The following is a 22,620-nucleotide window of genomic DNA, read 5'->3' on the forward strand; positions in this document are numbered from 1 at the left end:
CTAGACTTTTTTCTAGATTTATTTTCCTAGTTCTTCTGAGAGCTTTTCTAGATTTTTCTTGATTGTTTTTTTAGATTTTTCTTGATCCTTCTCTAGATTTTTCTAAAGCATTTCTAGATATTTCTAGATCTTTTTTCTGGATTTTCTAGATATTTTTTTCTAGAAAAGATTTCGAAAAATTAAAAGGATCTACAAAAATCTAGAAAATGATCTAGAAATGCTCTTGTAAAAACTAGAAAAAAATCCAGAAAAAGATTTTTTTTAAATCTAGAATATGTTCTAGAAAACAAATATCTAGAAAATCCAGAAAAAGATCTAGAAAAATCTAGAAATTCTTTCGAAAAATCTAGAGAAGGATCAAGAAAAATCTAGAAAATAATTATGAAAAATCTAGAAAAGCTCTAGATTTCAAGATTGTTTTTCAATATCACCTTCTAGATTTTTCTAGATCCTTCTCTAAATGTTTCTAAAGCTTTTCTAGATATTTCTAGACTTTTTTCTCGATTTGTTTCCTAGTTTTTCCTAGAGCTTTTCTAGATTTTTCTTGATTATTTTCTAGATTTTTCTTGATCCTTCTTTATATTGTTCGAAAGCATTTCTAGATATTTCTAGATCTTTTTCTGGATTTTCTAGATTTTTTTTCCTAGAATCTAGAAATGCTTTAGAAAAATCTAGAGAAGGATCAAGAGAAATCTAGAAAATAATCTAGAAATATCTTGAAAAGCTTTTGAAAAATTAAAAGGATCTAGAAAAATCTAGAAAATGATCTAGAAATGCTCTTGTAAAAACTAGAAAAAAAATTCTGAAAAAGATAAATAAAAAATCTAGAATTTGATCTAGAAAAGAAGTATCTAGAAAATCCAGAAAAAGATCTAGAAATGCTTTAGAAAAATTTAGAGAAGGATCAAGAAAATCTAGAAAATAATCAAGAAAATCTAGAAAAGCTCTACATTTCAAGATTTCTTTTTCAATATCACCCTCACTTCTAGATCCTTCTCTAAATTTTTCTAAAGCTTTTTTAGATATTTCTAGACTTTTTTCTTGATTTGTTTCCTAGTTTTTCCTAGAGCTTTTCTAGATTTTTCTTGATTATTTTCTAGATTTTTCTTGATCCTCCTCTAGATGTTTCCTAAAGCATGTTAACCCCTTAGCGTCCAGTCTGCAAATTGGTAATAGGCTAACAGTTAGCTCTGTAGCAGTACAATGTGTATGTGCTGCTGCTGCAGGAGGTGTTCACTTAGCGATCTCTGTTTGTCTACAAGCAGACACTCTGTGCGCAGTTAGCGATGCCGGGTAATTCACAATCACTATGTTTATGATAAGCGGAGACTCTGTGCATAATTAGCCATGCTGCTTTCAGCTGCTGATGTTGTGCACAGTTAGCTACGGTGAAAACCATTTGTCACCTCCAGAGTCTCTAAATCCCTCTGGGGGCTAACTTGTAGTGGAAACACGCAGAGTGAGTGGACTTTTGAGAGGGTGTGGCCTGAGACTTTCCCGGTGGCCACTTTCCCCCCCTAGTGGAAACATGGCTTTTGTCTCCATTCAACTAGCTTTCGGGGTTCAAGTGCGCCCTCTAGATTTTTACATGTAAATGCAGCATGACATCATAAATGTAGACCCCTTAATTATAAAGGCTCAGCTGTTAAAAGCTGACAAAATATCATATTGTAGAACTCAAATTTCAGACTACATCTAAACGCTACATTACTTCATCCAGCTGTCGAGGAGCCCAGGAAAAAGGGTGAATAATTTAGGAATATGTGCAGGTTAAACTAACTCAAGAGGTTCTCAATCAGTTTTTTAGCCAAGGACCCCTGACAAGATTGTCATCAAAGTGGGGTCTGGGTACTGGTGGACTCAGGGGAGGAGCAGGAGATGATATGCTACACAATAAATTGCCCTCTAGGGTGCCCTTTGTAGAAAATGTGATGACATGCCTCATAACGTAAAAAAAACATAATAAATTGCCCTCTGGAGTGCCCTTCTATTACACTATACACGATGAACTATTTTCTAAGCTGCCTTTAAATGGAGAAAACATGATAAATTGCCCTCTCAAGCAGAATCGATTCCGGTAGGATTCCGGTAGAGAAAACGAGATTGAGTGCCATCTATGGTGCCCTTTCAGTTGAGATTATGTCATGAAATGCCCTTTTAATAGAGGAAACATGAGTAAGTGCCTTGTAGCGTGCCTTTAAATGGAGAAGACATGATAAATTGCCCTCTTGAGTGCCCTTCCAGTAGAGGAAACGTGATGATGTGCCATCTTTTAGTGGAGAAAATGTTATTAAGTGCCCTTTAGAGTGCCCTTCTAGCAAATAAAATGCGAATAAGTGCCTTGTAGGGTGCCCATAAATGGAGAAAACATGATAAATTGCCGTCTTTTGGGTGCCCTTCTAGTAGAGAATATGTGTGTCCTCTCTCTGGTGCCCTATTAGTTAAGAAAATGTCATGAAGTGCCCTCTACAGTGTGGCGAAAACATGATAAAGCGCCCTCTCGAGTGCCCTTCTAGAGAAAAGGTGATCAAAGACCCTCTATGGTGCCTTTAATTAGATAAAATGTGATAAAGTGCACACAAGAGTGCCCTTCCAGTAGAGAAAACATAATAAAAAGCCCCCAAGAGTGCCCTTTTAGTAGACAAATGTGCAGAAGGGCCCTCTAGGGTGGCCTTAATGAAGATGTAATGCCATACCATAAACATCGATACTTGGTAGAAAACGTTCTGAGTTTTGGTGTCCCAAAGTATGCAGCTGTTGCCCTTTTTATTTTTGCCAGGTCTTTAAATTTTTTTTACTTTCATCAATTTAAATTATAACTTTATTTTTACTTTCTTCTTCAATGTTTAACAAACAAAATTTTAATTCTTAAATCTATAATAGTTCATAGATTATGCAGTTCATTGTACAATTTATTTTTGATGCAATTGCTTTCTATGTTTACTTCAATGCATCCAAAGGTAGTGTTCATTTGTAATATCACATCTCTATCACTACAAGGTCCGTTTACCTTTTTGTGCACAAATTTTGTTCCAGTTTGAACATCCTATGTGATCTGAAATACTGCTGATTATTGCTGGGATTGACACTGAGGAAATCTGTTCAGGCTATTGATGATAGAATGTGGGTTTTTTAAAATATAGTTGTGAAAATGACAAAAACTAAATGCGTTCTCTGTGAAGTTACACACACGTACTTAAACTCAGCCTAATTCTGTTTTGTACCTTCTAACAGATCCAACCACTGCAAAAATGATTCAGCTCACTTTTGTGCAATGTAGTGTTTATAACACTAGATGGCGTGCTTGAGTCTTATACATGCTAATAGCATGAGAGGTCACTCTAAACCCTAAGGTTTGAATGAATACCATTATATTTTCATGCATTATTCCCTTTCCATACCAGAGGAAATCCCTTTGTTCCTTTACAGCTCCATCCTGCATAAAATATAAAATGTGATTCAATACATAATTCTTATGATAGATAAGTGAAGGGAACTGCTCCTCCGAATAGTCTGATCTTTCACTGCACCAAAATATAGAATTAATTAAATGGAGAAGACATGATAAATTGCCCTCTTGAGTGCCCTTCCAGTAGTGAAAACTTGATGATGTGCCATCTTTGAGTAGAGAAAATGTTATTAAGTGCCCTCTAGAGTGACCTTCTAGCAAATAAAATATGAGTACGTGCCTTGTAGGGTGCCCATGAACGGAGAAAACATGATAAATTGTCCTCTCAAGTTCTATTCCAGTAGATGATGGAGTGCCATCTATGGTGCCCTTTTAGTAGAGAAAACATAAGTAAGTACCTTGTAGGGTGCATTTAAATAAAGAAAAAATGATAAATTGCCCTCTTTTGGGTGCCCTTCTAGTAAAGAATATGTGATGAAGTGTCCTAGAATGAATGACATTGATATAAATTACAAAAATTGATTATCTGACATCTAGTATTAGTTCTTGAGGCTTGGAGGGGATCTCACTGATGCCATTGTTACTGACACAGGTCACAGGTTTATTACAACACGTATTTACATGCATTGTAAGGTGGCGCCATCTAGTGTTTGTATTAATTATGATTGAAGGTTACAGCTTCTAAAAGCCAAGGCAGAAATGAGGATAATTATGACAAGGTCCATTTAAGGTGGGTCAAACAAACAGAGGACTTTGACCCAAGTGTCCACTTCCACAGTGAAACCACAAGTCAACGGTCTCATTTCAAGTAAAGTTACTCTAAGTGTGCTACTTTTTTTACATCTTTTTTTACATCACTTTCATTAGCAGTTATTTTACGCCAATCAATGTTTCCATAAGCCTAACCATGTAGTTTTTGTTTCCTAAATTTAACCAGGTAGCAAAATGTGACCGTTAAACAATGTTGACTCCATCCATCCATTTTTGCCACTGGAGCAGCAGGCTTAGCAAGACATTCCAGACATCCCTCTCCCCAGCCACAATGTCCAGCTCCTCCTGGGGGACCCTAAGGGGTTCACAGGCCAGGAGAGAGATTTAATCCCTCCACCATGTTCTGGGTCTTCTCTGGGACGTCTTACCAGGTGGATATGCTGGGAACACCTCTAAAAGGAGGCGAGTGTTTAACCCATAAGAACCCATGGTGACACACATGTAACAAACACTTTAAATGTTCTATAATCTCGCATATTCAGCTTTATGCTTCCCCTTAACTCATGAAGTCCCTTAGTGAGACTGTGTGACTGTGACAAGAAGTGACTTCTCCAAAATGTGGGTGTGACTGGAAACAGAAATGTGAAATAGTAGCTAATTTCAAAAAGCTTATTTTTTGTTACTAGGCTAAGTTTAAACCCATTTAACAATTCTAATCCGTTAATGTCCTGTATTACATTTAACCTGTTCTGACCATATTTCCTGAACAAATTAATATAAAACAAGTAACAAAAATATCATTGTGACGTATACATCTCATCTGGGTTTTAACCTAAAAATCAAAAACCTGATGTGACATATTTGTCACAATAACAAAAATGGTAATAGGCCACTCAATTATTTTCACTATTTAAATTATTTTAAATGAATAAATGCTCTGCTTTTCAATTTAAAGTAAATTTGACCAAACATAAACAAAAAACTAGGCCTGCAAGCAGGACTGAACGGGACCGAGCAGAGTGGAGCCGTCGGAGGAGGCCACGTTGGGCGTGGCGCTCTAGGCTCAGTCCCTATGCGTCCCAAATGGCATGTTTGTGGAAAACATGTTACTTCCTGTATCCAGCGTAGTTTTGTGTAGTTTTGTGACAAGACGCCATATTTTGCCGCCATGCCACGCCCACATAGTGTGACAGTTGGTAAAGCTTTCAATAACTTTGGATCCCAAAGTACAAAGCCCTTGTGATACTGACCAAGTTTGAAGTCCATGGGGTGAAATCTGTCGGAGGAGTTTGTTAAAGTATGCGAGGTGGAAATGGGAAAAAACGATTTTGTGCGATATTCAAACCAAGATGGCAGACTTCCAGTTGGGTTTGAGGTATGGGTCCAAGAGGCTTTTTGGTGCGTCTCCACATGATTCATGTGTGTACCAAATTTCGTGTCTCTAAGTGAAGCCTACTGCTAGGGCTAAGTATGAAACATGTGACTACCTGTTGCCAGTGGGGGGCGCTGTGAGTGTCAATATTGATATGTGGGTGTGTTCAGGACTGGACCCTCATCACTTATGAGAAAGTTGGGACAGATTGGAGAATGTAGGGTCAAGTTATACGGTCTCGTGTGCTGTTGAATAACTTTTGATCCCAAAGGCCTTGTGATGGTACTGACCAACTTTGAAGTCAATCAGGTTAAATCTGTAGGAGGAGTTCATTAAAATATGAAATGTGGTCATTTAATGAGAGGGGGCGTGGATATAGCATAAGGGGTGGGGCTTTATGAAATATTATGATTTAGAAGTGTTAAGGGCTGGACTCTGATGAAGCATGAGAAGTTTGGAGCAGATCGGACAAAGAATGGAGAAGTTATAATAATCTCGTGTTTTATGACGAGAGGCCATATTTTGGCGCCATGCCACGCCCACATAATGTGACTGTCGGTAAAGATTTGAATAACTTTTGATCCCAAAGGCCTTGTGATGGTACTGACCAACTTTGAAGTCCGACTTTGAAGGGACCGAGCACTGAAGGTGCGAGGACCCTATTGTAATTGGTCCGTTTCTTCTTCTTCTTCTTCTTCATACCAAAAGTAAATCGCTAATTTGGAGCCTTTATCATATTCAAAAACTCACCATTTTGGGAATATACGTCAATCTCCTGTGAAATTTACATATTCTGGTATTCGCGGGAACGGACCTTGCAAAGTGACTCACTAGCGCCCCATTGAAATATTCAAAAGAGCCTCACAATATAGGATTTTTTCACCTAGAGACACGACATTCGGTACATACATGTATCATGAGAAGACGCACCAAAAAGTCTCAAGAACCCATACCCGAAAACGAACAGGAAGTCGGCCATCTTGGATTGAATATCGCACTTTTCATTGTTTTTGGCCAATTCCATGCCGCATACTTTAACGAACTCCTCCTACAGATTTCACCCAATTCTCTTCAAACTTGGTCAGTAGCATCACAAGGCCTTTGGGATCAAAAGCTATTGAAAGCTTTACTGCCGGTCACACTATGTGGGCGTGGCATGGCGGCAAAATATGGCGTCTCGCCATAAAACAACAGATCTTTATAACTTTTACAGACTTTGTCCCATCTGCTCCAAACTTCTCATGCTTCATCAGAGTACAGCCCTTAACACTTCTAAATAACCATCTTTCATCAAGCCCCACCCCTTATGCTTTATCCACGCCCCCTTTCATAAAATGACCACGTTGCATACTTACATAACTTCTCCAACAGATTGGATGGATGGATGGATGGATGGATGGATGGATGAATGGGTGGGTGGGTGGATTGATGGATGGATTTGTGTTCCTGTGCTGCTGACACACAGTGAATCAACCTTTGTGATGGCATCTTTGATTTATTAATAATCGAAAGACATCACTAACTCACATGTCCATTTGTACTCCAGACACCAGACTGGAGATCCAGTCAGAAGAGCTGTGATTACTCTCTCTGACAACATGGCAGGGTTTGATGGCTGTGAGTCGACTATGCCTTCTGAGGATTGTGGCTGAATTACTTCTTTTTTTAAAAATACTTTATTGCAAGGCTTCTTTCCTTCACAAACATAATCAGTCATTTTGTTTTTGTTGCAATATTGTACCGACCATTCCCCCCCCCTTTTTTCCAGGTATATATTCACAAAGTAAATCACAAACCATAAGGTAAACAGACAAACATATATATGAGGCAAACTGGTATTTCCCAAAAGAGGATCTCAAAGAAAAGAAAGAAAGAAACAAACAAAGAATAATAATGAATAAAAAAATAATACAATTATTTAAACAAAACAAATGGGAAAGTAAGGGGTGGTGCATGTATGCGTGTTTATGTATCTGTGTGTGTGTATGCATATGAGTGTTAGTGTTGAGGTGCGGACCATTTAGTTCATCTCCTTAATTTGATTAAATATTTCCACAGTTTTTATCAGTCTTTCTTTACAGTATAACTTATTCCAAATATGTATTTTCCCCCTATTTCTAAAAGTTAGTCTTTGTCTTTGTGGCTGAATTACTTGATATACACACATACTGAAATAGTTGCGTTATCAATACCAGCTGTTGTGATGACTGGGATGGTACAGCGCAGGGAGATATGACTTGCAGTGATTCCAGTGATTATTGTGCTGTATGACAGTATGCAACGTGATATGTAACACACCATCAGTAGACATTTAAGAAGTGCCATTGTCCTCCAGAGTTGAACCATTTGTTTCAACCATCACATACAAACACATGAACAGAAATGCTGCCTAACTCAAGTTACACTGGAGAAAAAAGTTTGACCATACAAAGATTTAAAAAGACTTGATTGGAAGCAGACATCCTCTCAGATCATTTGTACTAGTTGAAAGCAGAGGAAAAAAATGTCCAATGTAGCAATTCAAATGGATGTTTTGTGTGATGAAAGCAATGTGTGTTATGTACCCTCTGTAAATGTATCATCAGCCTGACGATATGAGGTAGTGGCTGAGCTGTTAGCAGCTAATGGCACAGCTGTGGTGAAGGCTGAGTGTGTGGAAACAGGAAAAAGAGCTATGATAAAAGGAATATACGGGCTGTTCAAGACCACTTTAAATGGGGTTATTATTATCATAATCATGTAGCTAACACAGTTCACACACACACACACACACACACACACACACACGCACACAAAATTCTCAGATCACTTCTCTTACTGCCTCTACCTCACAGGAAACACAGGGAGAAAGGTCTATTATCATTATAGTGTGGCATTATTCCCTTTGAATTATGCAAAGCAAGCAGCAAGAACAACCTGCAGATTTTTAGAGAGCACAATTCATTCTAAGGCACAAAACACTGTGATACAAATCAAAGCAAGGCCTTTACAAATATAGTTCTTGTGTCCCAGTGTTGAAATTTTTACATACAAATCTGACTTATCAAACATTATTATTATTATTATTATTATTATTATTATTATTATTATTATTATTATTATTAATAATAATAATAATAGTAATATCAGCACTACCACCACTTTTATTATTAAGGGCAAGTAGTTCCTGCATCTTAAATGTTAATTTGATGCTTTTTAAATTTAACATCTTAAGGGTTTTTTAAAAAACTGTAAGGATGACCTACAATGTTATTTTATTCCTGTACAGTTGTGTAAGTTGGGATGAAAATAAAGACATAATTAATTGTACATGTATAATGCTCAAGGCTTTAGATCTTAAAGCTTAAAGGGTGACTGTAGAGGTGTAGAATGCACTCTGAGTCTGACAGCGTCAGGGGTCACGGGGTCACTGTGCTATCGTGTTACGCACTCAGTCAGCCTAAAACAAAGCCTGAATGGTGACTGACTCAACTGGCATCCATTCACAAGGGCTCCCCACAAACCCATCACACAGGGGGTCAATGCAAATCAGCCCTTTGTTGCACATTGTACTCCCTACTTACTCATAAACCACTGACCCTTCCCATTAATGTCAATGACATCACAACAATAATCAGCCTTTTACATTTGCATTACATTTAGTCATTTAGCAGACGCTTTTATCCAAAGCAGGAAGAATAAAGGGAAGAATAAAAGCAAACAATCAAGGTATGGTGCAATAAGAGCTATTAGTGCATCAATAAGTGCTTGTGACAATTCTTTGAGGAGTAGAATTTTTTTTTTTTTTTTTTTTTTATTATTTTTATTATTTTCTTACACAGTATTTAGAATAGAGATGAAATGTAAATTTACATTGAGGATGAGCTAATGAGTGAGTGCTTCATGAGGGTGATTCTCATGAAGCCAGTCTAAGTTATGTCTGTGAAGATTATAAGGACATACTTTATTAAACTAATTATATTTCACTTTTATATGAATTAACAATATAGCCATAATGAGGCACAATTAATTGTTTAGTGCTAAAATAATATTTTCTATATTTTTGAACATATTTTTGATTCACAAATTCAGTGCATCCAGACAAACATTTCATGGTTTCCCCACTTTTATATACAATAAGTATTTAATAAACTTTATGAAAATAAATCTATATTTGTTTAAAAATGTATAATTTAACAGAATATAATCAAACATAATGGTTTTTAACAATGTATAAAGAACAAAATCTGAATGAAAATTGATGAGAAAAAATCGTTAAATGTTACGGTAATTATATAATCGTTTGCATTAAAATATGTTTAAATTTTAATAAAATACATTTTGGTGATACCAGCTACAATTGAGCATATTTAAGTGCTTGCCAAAGAAAAAAAAACTTTCATTGTTTTTTTATTTCTATTTAAAAATGTTCAAATTCAAATAGATTATAAATTCATATTAAACAGTGACTTTTGATTGGAAAAGAAAAAAGATTGTATAAAGGGTCAAAGACAATATGTATTCAATGCTCTTGGATTTTTGCTATGAGCTGTACCATGTTCATGAGAATCACCCATTATGTAGGCCGAAATGCATTCTTCCAAACTGCCACTGCTACAAAGCACAGTTATCATACTTTTAAGGATGTTAAACATTTTGCTTTAGGAACATTTTGTCTTTGAGAAATTCTGTCTCATCCAATGATGAATGTGCTAATGAATTGATGAGCAATGAGTGTGAATATCCCACACACACCAACGATCTTTCAAGGAGAATTAAGTCTCCATCCACTCAACATGTGTATTTCTCATGTTAATGTCCCCTAGAATGTCTGACATTTACTATACTAACTTGTATCCGTACAAAGTTTGTCACTAGAGAGGTGTTTTCACATATTTCTGCTGAATGGGAAGACCTTCGCGCACTTCCCTACAATGTGAGATTGAAACATACACCAAGCAAGCTAAATTAGGTAGGCTACGTCACAATTTCAAAAAACTATTAAAAGCTGGTAATGAAACCCGAAAACTTCCATTGCAGAGCAGACTTGTCAGTACAGGGAGCGAAACCACAATGTAACATTGTCATATTATTGAATGTTTCACAACCATTAATGCAGTGTCAGCCATTTACAAGCTAAAAAGATGCTAACAACATGTATTATTCTGTGTCTACTAGACAGCAATATTAGTACACAACAGACTGGAGTCTGGAGTAGTGGTGTCACAATTTAGGTTTGGTATAGGTTTGACAAAAAACAACCTGGTAATTACCTGTATTGACAAAAAAACGATTTTCTTTGATCTATTTTTCTCTGATTCAAATAATTAGCTTAAGAAACGGTTAAAATAGTTAGCCAAAAGTAACCGCTAAACCGTTTAAATAGTTAGCTTAAAAGTAATGGATAAACCGTTAATATAGTTAGCTTAAAAGTAATAGATAAACCATTAAAACAGTTAGCTTAAAAGTAATAGATAAACCATTTAAATAATTAGCTTAAAAGTAATAGATAAACCGTTTAAACAGTTAGCTTAAAAGTAATAGATAAACCATTTAAATAATTAGCTTGAAAGTAATAGATAAACCGTTTAAATAGTTAGCTTAAAAGTAATAGATAAACCATTAAAACAGTTAGCTTAAAAGTAATGGATAAACCATTTAAATAATTAGCTTAAAAGTAATAGATAAACCATTAAAACAGTTAGCTTAAAAGTAATAGATAAACCATTTAAATAATTAGCTTAAAAGTAATAGATAAACCGTTTAAACAGTTAGCTTAAAAGTAATAGATAAACCATTTAAATAATTAGCTTGAAAGTAATAGATAAACCGTTTAAATAGTTAGCTTAACAATAATGGATAAACAGTTTGAACAATTAAATAAAACTGATGGATAAAAACTTCCAATAGTTTGCTAAAAATAAATAGATAAACAGTATACATATTTTGCTAAAAGTAATGGATAAACAGGTTAAATATTAAGCTTAGAGTGATGGCTAAACCGTTTAAATAGTCATCTAAAAGTGATGGATAAAGGGGAAAGATCATTGTTCCAACAACAATGGCATGGCACCAGATAAACAGCTAAATGATTAGCTCAAAGTAGGCCTAACTGATAAACAGCTGAAGTATTCAGCTTCAGTCCAAGCAGCAGTAGTGGGATTTTAGTAGTACAATTGCTGACCACACCAACCTAGTTGGTTCAACTGTATGAAAAATAAATAAAAAAGCTAATGAATAATAATATCTAGTGAATAATAATATCATGAATTCGGAACATACGTTGGGAATCATTGAAGGAGTAGCCTACGTGAGTTAATCTGACAGGGCTGTGGGGCTACCTCAGATCTAAAAGTTTGGGAACAGCGACCATAAGACCAGTGGCAGACTCACACTGTTTGAAGGGCAGGGGCGAAAAAATAAAAAGGGCACATTCTGCAAAACATGGGGCCCCAACAGCAAACAAAAAGCTATGATGCATCATGTATGATGAAATAGTCCTCATCCTTGATTACGATTAGCATTAAGTTAAAGGAGATCCAGATCAAAGTTAATGATATGGTACTGATAATTAAAACCATCGAACTGAACCATGTAGGTGATCCAGGGGCATGGCCCCCCGAGAGAAAATTTGTACATTTTTAAGTAAAATGCATCGATCTTGTGCACTTTGAGAACTAGATGAGAGAAAAACACCTCACATTCGTCATAACAATGCCAAAAGTAAACCAACGCCTCTTTTGCATTCCCCGTTTGTCGACTACCAAAGAGAGGAACGTCTGCACCTTTAGCTAACCACTACACGTTTTTTGGGTTTGCCATATTCTTGCTATAAAGAGCACATCATCATAATTTATTGTATGAAGGGGCACCCTAGAGGGCACCCAATCATTTTTTGCACGTGTTAAGAGCAGCCAATAAGGTACTTCCTCTTGTTTTCACCACTCCAGAGGGCGGTTGCCCCCCCTGAGTCCGCCACTGCATAAGACCATCTGACCAAGGCGCATAACTTGAGGCTTAACATCAGCTTTCAACAGCTTCCATAACAGGAACTCTTCATAGTGCTGTGATACATTTTGGGAAATGAGTAATGGCCATTTGTGGACGAATGGGCTCAGCTTGGAAAGCCCAGATATCCTCTAATGCATGTAGACACCCACACAACTGACTTTCATCACAGCACACACCACGCCAGGCTGCTATTTCAGAAAACAAACAACAACTAAGAGAAAGGAACAGCCTCATTGTTCTTTCTCTCATTCTTTGTGAGACCTTTTCCGTAGTGAAGGAGACTCCACCTCTGGTACAGATGGAGGAGGATTTGTAGAGGGAAAATCAACCTCCAGTATATTTATCAGTTGTCACTCCATTGCTGAAAATGTCTGTTGCACAACTTTCAAGGAAGCAAGAGTGAATCAGGAGTAAATGCAAACATACATTCTTTCCAGAAATATGGGAGTCAGCTGGCGGGACACCAGATGGATGCACAACACACACACACACACACACACACACACACACACACACACAACCCCCTGCTCCTTTTAGAAGGAGCCTTGTCTCCACGGTGACTGAAGACAAAAAGGAGGCCCTGGCACAGCTGGTCTTTAGCAACCAAGAGAGAGAAGGAAAAAAACAGAGAATGGGTGTTCAGATGTACAGACAGAACAGAGGGTGAGGGGGAGAGTGAGACAGCGTAAGCAGCAAGTCGATTCAGGACCTGGTTGGAGTGGTGGAGGGGGAGATGACTGGGAGGAGAAAGAGGGAGGGTGAAAGAGGAGGAGAAGGAGGAGGTACACAAACTCCCTGAGAACAGGAGGTAGTAAGTGGGAGAAAGTGAACACACAGCGCAGGAGGAACAGTTGCAGTCATACAAAACGGCTGCTGATCTGCTGAAAGAGTCAAATTACCTCCACACACCAAATGCTGGTCTCTCAGTCTGAACCAGAGCAGACTAATTAGATGAAGAGCCTGAGACCAGCAGGCTAACAAACTTAAGAAAGACCAATGAGAGGAATGAAAAGAGGGGGAGGGTGAAAACAAGAAGTAGAGGTCTGTGAAACATCGTGGGGACAGTTTTATGTACAGCTGAGTTTGGCTCTCCAGAAGAACAGTTTACAAGTGGAAAGTGTGACGCTTTTAAGCAGAGGTAAGAGTGTGTTTTTTTTACTTTCCATACATTACCTGTCAATAGAGAGTTATACTATTTTTAATATAAAATCATTTGTATTCCATCAAATAAAGAAAATCATCTAAGTTTGTGTATTTAACTATTTCCAAGCTTATTTCAGTGACACAAACTTTGTACACTGTCTTATAATGCAAGATTCAACACAAAGAAGTTATTGTCTTCTTCAGCACAGTAAGATTTCTGCAGCATGTTTTGGTCTTCTGCTAATTATGAAGCTTGGTGTGGGAGTGCAATGTAAGGACAAAGACAAGAGGAGATCGCAGGGCAGAGAGGGCCAGCAGCAGAGGTCAGGCATTCTTCAGACTGACAGCCAGTGAGATTTTCACAATCAGCTGAAGAGGCTCCCAGATAACCAGATAACAAGAATGTATTCACCAATGAACAAAAACACCCACGTGTATGCATAATGGCTATATTGGTGAACTTTGAGGAAATACTAGGAAGTGATTAGTTGAAGTAATTTTGATTGATTGATTGATTTGATTTGGTTGAATCAAAACATATCCAATGAACACTGTTTTTCTGCATATTCTAGTCTAGTGATGCCAGGAAATTAGTTTTTTCCTGTAAGAGCTGCAGATTGTTGCTTCATCTCAAACCCGAAACATTCTAAGAGTATGCCAACCACAAAAACACTGTTTAATCAATGCAAGGCTGCAGGCTTGTGTCTGGTGTCAGACATACACTTCCTGTACAAATAGATAACATCAAGACCTGCAAGATCTCAATAATAGTCTTTTTTTTTTATCTTGTCCTATAAATGTACTTGAGTAGGTGAGTTTACATCAATGTATCGGCTGTTACATTCAGTGTATGTGTATGCCTGCACCTATTGGATTATCATACCGTTACCCTACACATACACTGATATAGTTCAACTCTAGCAGCCTATAGTATAGCAGTCCTACGGTACAGTATTGTTATTATAGTATATGATAGTATAGGATATGAAATAGTATAGTAGTATACTGCCCTACAAAGTCTAACTGCAGTAACTACGCAAAGGGTAAAACTGAGAAAAACTGCTTTAAAGTTTTTTAATGTTTTTTAACTGGCCAGCCAAATTGGTTACATGTAGATAAGTGATATGACACCTATGCATTGATGATGTGATTTTTATGCTCAAAAATCATGATTTATTTGACCTTTGACCCCAAAAAATGTAGTTACTGCACTCTGGTTTTGCTGTAAAAGGTTCTAATAGTAATGATAAACCGAGTGCAGTAACTATAATGTTGTTGTCTTCTTTCAGCTTTTATATTTTGTTTTCAGTGAATAAACATTTTCAAATTGATTTTGTTATCAGTGTATTTAAAAGTGTTTAACAACACTATTTGGAGATTTATGTATTTTAGACTTAATATTATAAAGTAATGTTATATTTTAGTCTTAATATCATTTTATCTCTTACTTACTTAATCACTATCTAGGTTATAATTTCCCTATCAAATAAACTTATAATTTCTATTATTTTTATGTTTAAATTAGTATATATATCCAAAGCAGACTGTGGTAAGTGCAATTACTGCTTGGTCATTATTTCTCTGAAAAAAAAAATCAAAATTGGAATCTAAAACTTTGTCACAAGATGAAACATCAAGAAGTTCATTTTTAGTTATAACTCAATTTCGGCCAAAAATGTAGCTACTGCAGTTAGACTTTGTAGGGCAGTATAGTATAGTACAGTAACATATAGCCTAGTATAGAAAAGTATAGTAGTATAGAAGCCTATAGTATAGTATAGTATAGTATAGATAGATAGATAGATAGATAGATAGATAGATAGATAGATAGATAGATAGATAGATAGATAGATAGATAGATAGATAGATAGATAGATAGATAGATAGATAGATATACTTTATTTATCCCAAGCTGGGAAATTACAGCGTAGCAGCAGCATTACACACAGAGACAATGACAACACAATTAAATAAAAAGAAGAACAACCTAGGCATACTTCAAGCAATAAAATATAAAAATACAATAAAATACAATAAAAAAATAAAGTGTCTAAAGAAGAGTATGTATTAAGGAGTGGAATAGAATTCCAGTGCAGAATAAATATGAATATACAGTATAGAAATGTTGGTGCTATGAAACAAATAAGGTGCAATGAACAGTGTGCATAAAAAACACATAAAGTGCATACACTTTGTACATACACTATAGTATAGTATAGTATAGTATAGTATAGTATAGTATAGTATAGTATAAAAGGCCTATAGTATAGTATGGTGAAGTATATTAGCCTATAGTGTAGTATAGTATAGTGTAGTGTAGTAGTATAGTATAGTATAGTATAGTATATAGTATAATAGCCTAGGCTAACATAACTGTATGCTAAACTAGCATTTTCCTTCTTATTAACGTGTTGCCTAGCAACGCAAGTGTCAGGGATTCTGAGGTAACAGTTACAGTAACTTACACTACTTATTGTATGTACTAGCTTATTTTTTAAAAAGTGATATGAACAAAACGGTGATTTAGTGTCCAGTGGTATGATAGCTGCTGGCTTCAGTGAGAGCTGACCTACTTTAACAACTACATCAAGCTTATTAACAGGTGAGACAGACACGCTTAGCCTTAACTAACGTTGGTTAGACAGACGCTACATTTACTTAGCCTTATTTATTTTGCTCTAGCCGTTATTTGTAAGCTTAAACTATCTATTTGAATGAACCGACACCTTGGTAAGTTTGTTATTGTTTGTTATTTCACATTACTAAGTTAAATCAGGCAATAGCTCATGACGTTAGTAGCAGTTACTGTCATCTAAGCTCCTGGCTTAGTTCATAACTTGTTATGCATAACGTATTTAACCCTATAAAGCCAAGTGTATCATATTAGATACAGTAATTTTTGAGACTTCTACATCATCAAAAACCTGATGTATACATGTGTTGAAGATAAACAAACTGAGCAACAAATTGCACAAAAATACCGGATGTAGCAAAAATGATATGCAGGTTCATTGCTGCATTGCTGCATTAAAAAACTTCATATCAGCAGATGTATGATGCTGTCTTATATGGAAAAAATATGTATTTTGCATGTTTGAGGAAAAAGGAAAAGTTAAAAATGTTGTTGTTTGATGTTTTTGTTAGTTCAAGAAAAACAAACTGTGAGCAACAAATTGCACAAAAAGACCTGATGTATCAAATATGATACAAATTAGAATTCATATATGCAATTTATTTATTTTTTAAAATTCGTCAGCAAGTTAATAAGCACTCGGTTTTAAAAAAAATTGAATTTTCTGGCAATTATTTCATGGTTCAGGCTTTATAGGGTTAAATGGAATTAAATGTTATCATTACATTGATTTTAACATAGCAAAAAGAGATGCATCAGAATCAGAAGCAGCTTTATTGCCAGGTAGGTTTTCACATACTAATCATTAGCCTTCGCGTTTGGTGCGTCACAAAAAAAATAATCCATACTATGGACTGCAAAAGAACAGAGATGAAGTTTCTGTTCTCATACTAGTTAAACCACTCAGTAGATGGCCATTGTGTTTAGGGTTTTTTTTGGCTGCTGGGTGAATAAAATCTAGCAGCCTCTATATTACCTGTATTTATTATTACTTCAAACCCTGATGACATGTGTATAAAATAAGAAACCTGAAAGAGAGATTTTTGTGTGAAACTCAAAACACTTTTGTCAATTTGATTACTCCTGTAGTTCATACTATCATCCTTTGTGGGGCAGTATAGCTAGTGTGTATTGTTGAGGGCACAGTATTACTATGACATTAATTATTGTGCTGATCTTCATTGTAGTTTAAGTTTTTTTTTTTTAAAGAAATATGTTTATTAATTTTCAAGAGACAAAACAAATCAAAAGAAAGAACACCTAACAAAGATCACATAACACAGCACATCTTGGATTACAGCAATATTCCATGGTCATAGTTAAGATGGATACTACAAACAAAAACCTCTAAAAGTAACAAACAAAAACAAAAGAATGAATTCGACCTATACAAAATCACATACTCATTTGCACTGTGAGGTTTTATACAATAGCCAGTCTATAGGATCACATTATTAAGATAATTCAATACTGGGTCCCATGCTTTATCAAACTTATCTCCTCTACCTTCGTTATAGAATCTCAGTCTCTCCATATGTAAAGTGTAACAATTCTCCCAGCCACAAATTATATGTAGGCACAGAGTCCATCTTCCACACACGTAAAATCAGCTTTTTTGCAAGCACCATCCCAAACTGAATAGCTCTTCTTTCAAATGTATTGACCGAAGAAAGGACACTTGTGGCCCCCAGGATGGCCACCAGGGGGGCGGGTACCAGATTCTTACCAAAAGCCTCAGAAAAACACTGAAAAATACACTTCCAATATGAATGAAGTTTACTACATGTCCAGAATGAATGCGCTATCGGTTTCATTCTGGGATAAAATTTGTGTAGCTTTTCCTGCAAATAATGGAGTATTGTAGTTTAAGTTTAACTTTAGCCCCTGGCTGTACTTAACAGCAAACACATCCGTTCAGAGCTGATCTCTGATGAATGGCTGTCTTGGTTGTCCTGTCCTGTTGCCAATTCACAGCTCGGTGTCCATATCTCCCGTGCAGCCTGTCTAGTATCAGCCTGTGGCTTCTCACCCACACACAGCTGCTCCAGCGATGATGATGACAGGCCTCGGCCTTGAAATGCCAGGCCTGAAATAGTCTGCCTCGTTTATAATTAAACTGAACATGCAGGACGGTGCCTTCTGTGTGTGGATACAAATGTAACCAGGCTGGAGCAGGAAATCACACACAATGTAGACACATGTAGTATCCACACACACACTTATGTATACAGAAGGTCACTCAGTGGGCTAATTAGGGATGCTGATATATAATGAGAGAGTGTTAACAAAGCACAGGGTATTTAGGGTTAAAAGGCATATATGCTTTAAGGGCTTGAGGGGTAATTGCAGGGTGGAGGTATAAAATTGCAGTACTGTAGGGTGGAGCTGAAGATGAAAATAACTTCTTCATTTCTACCTCCAGAATATCATTTCAGAGGAAAGTGAGGCATATGCTCATTGACGGTATTATCTTGTTTCTTTTAGGTGTAGCTGTGTGAGCTTTCCTTCCTGAAAACAAAATCTGAGGATTTTTATATATATTTACATCTCCTGCATCTGAGAGTCAGCATGGAGGTGCAAGAGGAGGTGATGGATATCCTCCAGAAGGTCTGGACCAAACTGCAGGGTCTCCCACAAGCCAGTCCTCTGGAGCAGGGAGCCTTCGCTGTGCTCACCCTGTTTTTTGGTGAGTTGTGTGGCTTTATGAACCCTTTCATATTACATATTGTCTGTTGACCGATGGTTCATGTAAGATTATTGCTCTAAGCATGAGCAGATAATGAGACAATGGGCCCCGAGCACAGACATGCAAAAGCCCCCCCAACTCTCTTACATAGGAATAAGACACATACTTTTTTGGGTGGTTTTGCTTCTTTTGTTATTGTTGTTTTCTGTTTGGCTCTATGTAATCATGATGCATGTTCTTGTGGTTTTGTCTCTCTTTGCAGTCATTTTGTGTCTCCTTGTGGTCATCTTATTTCTTTTTGGTGGTAATTTGCTTCTTTTTTTTGGTCCTTTGAGACCATTTTCTCAAATTTTGTGTCTCTTTGTAGTCACTTTGTGTCTATTCTAGTCATTTAACACGCTTTTGTCTAGTTTTATGTCTCATTGTAGTCATTTTGTGTATTTTTTTGTCATTTGAGAAAGTTGTCTTTATTTTTGTAGGCATTTCATGTTCCTGTAGTCATTTTATGTCTCCTTGTGGTCATCTCATGTATTTTTGGTGGCATTGCGCTTCTCTTTTTTGGTCATTTGAGACCTTTATTGTCTAGTTTTGTGTCTCTTTGTAGTCATTTTGTGTCTTTTCTGGTCATTTTAGACCCTTTTCTCTAGTTTTGTGTTTTTTTGTCATCATTTTGTGTCTCTTTGTACATCTCCAGTGCATCCACATTGTGTTAAACCTAAACCTAAATAGAAACAGAATGCATTAAATTCAGAATTCAGAGTATTTAAAAAAGTGTATCTGTTTGAACCTAAAATATACTGTCTTTGTACAGTTCTTAATGTATTATGTTATAAAGGATGAGCGTTATGATAGCCAACATGCCAACTATTTTTCTTTTTTTGTGGTTGGTTTGTTTTCTTTGGTCGTTTTGTGTCTTTATGGGTAATTATGTGTCTCTTTGTGATTGTTTTACATCTCTCTGCAGCAATTATTGTGTCATTCTGGTCATTTAGCATTTTTTCATGGTCAGTACGTGTTTCTTAGAGTGACATTTTATATGTGAAGGCCAGGAGCCCCTAGGCCTGTGCCCTGCAGGCCTGTTTAATAATCTATCATGACATTTTTAAATATGATATGAACTTGTCCCTCCACCATGTTCTAACCCAGCCTGTCTACTGTGTCTCCTTTCAGCCACGTTTTTCTTCTTGATCGTGCTGTCCTGCGTCCACTGCTGCTGCTGTGGGAAGCCAAAATACCAGGCCTCCAGAGTACAGCCTGTCTGAGGATGAGATACACAACAGACTCCACTAGTAAACAAAACCTCCATCCTTTCTTCCATCCTTCATGAAATCACACGACACCCCCACACAGTTACAAAACAGGAAATGTGCCTTTTCAGAGTCCTGATTTCTTGGAGGAAATCATCAAACGGGCTCATGGGGACATGTTTCCATGGCATTTTCAGCACTGGGATAAAAACTGGATCCAAATCCAGAAAGCCATGCCACTGGAATCCATATAAAACAGCAGAGTGGTACGACTCATCAAGATTCATTACAGACTAGGACAATGAAACACTGTGTGGCAGCCTTTTCCAACAACAAAACCCTTACAGTGGAGCAATTGATGAAAAGATCAGTAAGGACGCTGATTTGTGTTTGAATGTCACAGTGACTCAATTATCACAAATAAATGCTTTGGTATCCTGTTGATATTCATCAGGAATGTGAAAAACAACTTGGCAAATGTACAGAATTTCCAACTTATGTATGTATAGAAAACTGCCAGTGTAGCGCCCTCTGCTGGCCCAGCGAGGACTTTCTCTTTTGTGCAAATTGTGCCAATGGAAAATATAAGCTTTTCATTGTTTACTTTACATATGTATTCTTGTTATATTGTAATATAGTGAGGGTTGTTTTTGTCTTTTTTACTGAGGCATTGCAATATTGCATTTGTGGATGTAACCGAAATGTAATAAATGTTCAAAGAATATTAAAAAAACAAATGTACTACTGACATGTTTCGAGTGGTGGAAAATAACTGAGTGATCCTCATGAACATGGTACAGCTCATAGCAAAAGTCCAAGAGTATTGAATACATATTTTCTTTGACCCTTCATAACATATACAATCTAAAGTCACTGTTTAATATAATTTTTTATAATCTTTTTTTTTTTTAATTAAGGTATTTTCTGACATTTTTAGAGACACTGTGGGCAAAATTAATTACTGTAACACATTGTTGAATAAAAACAATTATGTTTGATTATATTCTGTTAAATTGTAAATTTTTAAACAAATATTTATTTTTTATAAAGTTTATTAAATATTTATGTATATGAGTGTGGGGAAACCATGAAACCATTTATCTGGACACATTACAGAAATGCATTTGTGAATCAAAAATATGTTTAAAAATATAGAAAATATTATTTTAACACAAAACAACGAATTGTGCCTCATTATGGCTATATTGTTCATTCATATAAAAGTGAAATATATTTGGCTGAATAAAGTATGTCCTTATAATCTTCACAGACAGAACTTAGACTGGCTTCATGACAATCACCCAACTAAGTACAATTTCTCAAGCACTGTACTCAAGTACCATTTTGAGGTACTTGTACTTGAGTATTTACATTTTATGTAACTTTATACTTCTACTTCACTACATTTTGAGGCAAATATTGTACGTTTTACTCCACTACATTAAGATGCCAGCTTTAATTACTTTTCAGGTCAACATTTTACATAAAAACATGATCAATTTATAGTTTCATGAAGGAACTATTTTCTTTCTGCACATGAAAAGGTCTGTGGGTTATCTTGAATAACCTCCTGAAAAGACACATTGCTGATGATTGATATACTATTAATACAGTCCATGGTTATCTCCAACACTGTGCAACTCACATCCTGTTTTACAGTCTATCACACCAAAACAAAAAATTGCACTAGCCCACAGGTAAGAGAAGAAATATGTAGCCTATTTTTATTTGGGGGTCAACTGTCTCTTTATTTTTTTTACTTACTATTAATTTGTTACTATTTATTCAGAATGTTCACATTAAAATTATGATTATGTGTTTGGTTCTGGCGTCTTATGTATGTTAAATGACCTCGAGTACTGTACTTGCAATTTTGAGGTACTTGAGTATTTGCATTTAATGTAACTTTATACTTCTACTTCACATTTTGAGGCAAATATTGCACTTTTTTACTGCACTACATTTAGCTGCCAGTTTTAGACTCTTTTCAGATTGAGATTTAACATTAAAAAACATGATCAAATTAAAGTGATTAAACTTCTTTTTAAAAAATGTTTTTATTAAACATCATAACAGTATAATGAGTACGGATGCATCTCAATAAATTAGAATATCATAGAAAAGTTGAGTGAAAAGTGGAAATAACACATTATATAGATCCATTACACACAGAATGAAGCATTTCATGTCTTCATTTATTTAACCCTCTGGAGTCCATGAAAGTGCTGGAGCATGACTTCTTCATGACGTAAAAACAAAGCAGCATGGAGTCCTGCTGTCAGCTTCCCTCTAAACTTCTGTTTTTTCCAGAAGTTTCCATGTCTAATTTAGTGCGTCAACCATTTTCAGAAATGGTTAAAATCACCACAACCAACTGTAACATGACTTTACTTTTTTTTCCAAAGATTTTTCTTTCATTTTGGGCCATTT

General features: G+C 36.0%; 1 protein-coding gene across 3 annotated transcripts; it reads left to right on the forward strand.

Annotated features, from left to right (window-relative positions):
• The first annotated feature begins 13,270 nt into the window (after positions 1–13,270).
• On the forward strand, positions 13,271–20,938 carry smim5 (small integral membrane protein 5). Of its 3 annotated transcripts, none has more exons than XM_059324021.1 (3): positions 13,271–13,620; positions 18,742–18,943; positions 20,114–20,938. In XM_059324021.1, the coding sequence occupies exons 2-3, from the start codon at positions 18,826–18,828 to the stop codon at positions 20,203–20,205; spliced, it is 210 nt and encodes a 69-aa protein (XP_059180004.1). In that variant the 5' UTR covers positions 13,271–13,620; positions 18,742–18,825; the 3' UTR covers positions 20,206–20,938. The 3 variants fall into 3 exon arrangements, with proteins under 3 accessions (XP_059180004.1, XP_059180005.1, XP_059180006.1); XM_059324022.1 differs by lacking the exon at positions 13,271–13,620 and adding an exon at positions 16,057–16,227; XM_059324023.1 differs by lacking the exon at positions 13,271–13,620 and adding an exon at positions 16,243–16,355.
• Positions 20,939–22,620: the final 1,682 nt, after the last annotated feature.

This window comes from Centropristis striata, chromosome 21, assembly GCF_030273125.1.
Source record: "Centropristis striata isolate RG_2023a ecotype Rhode Island chromosome 21, C.striata_1.0, whole genome shotgun sequence".
Taxonomy (NCBI): Eukaryota; Metazoa; Chordata; class Actinopteri; order Perciformes; family Serranidae; genus Centropristis; species Centropristis striata.

Bases quoted from the DNA above. Each gene is read 5' to 3' on its own strand.
- smim5 (XM_059324021.1), top strand. From the start codon at position 18,826: ATGGAGGTGCAAGAGGAGGTGATGGATATCCTCCAGAAGGTCTGGACC. The intron at 18,944-20,113 runs GTGAGTTGTGTG...GTCTCCTTTCAG, and splicing joins TGTGCTCACCCTGTTTTTTG to CCACGTTTTTCTTCTTGATC.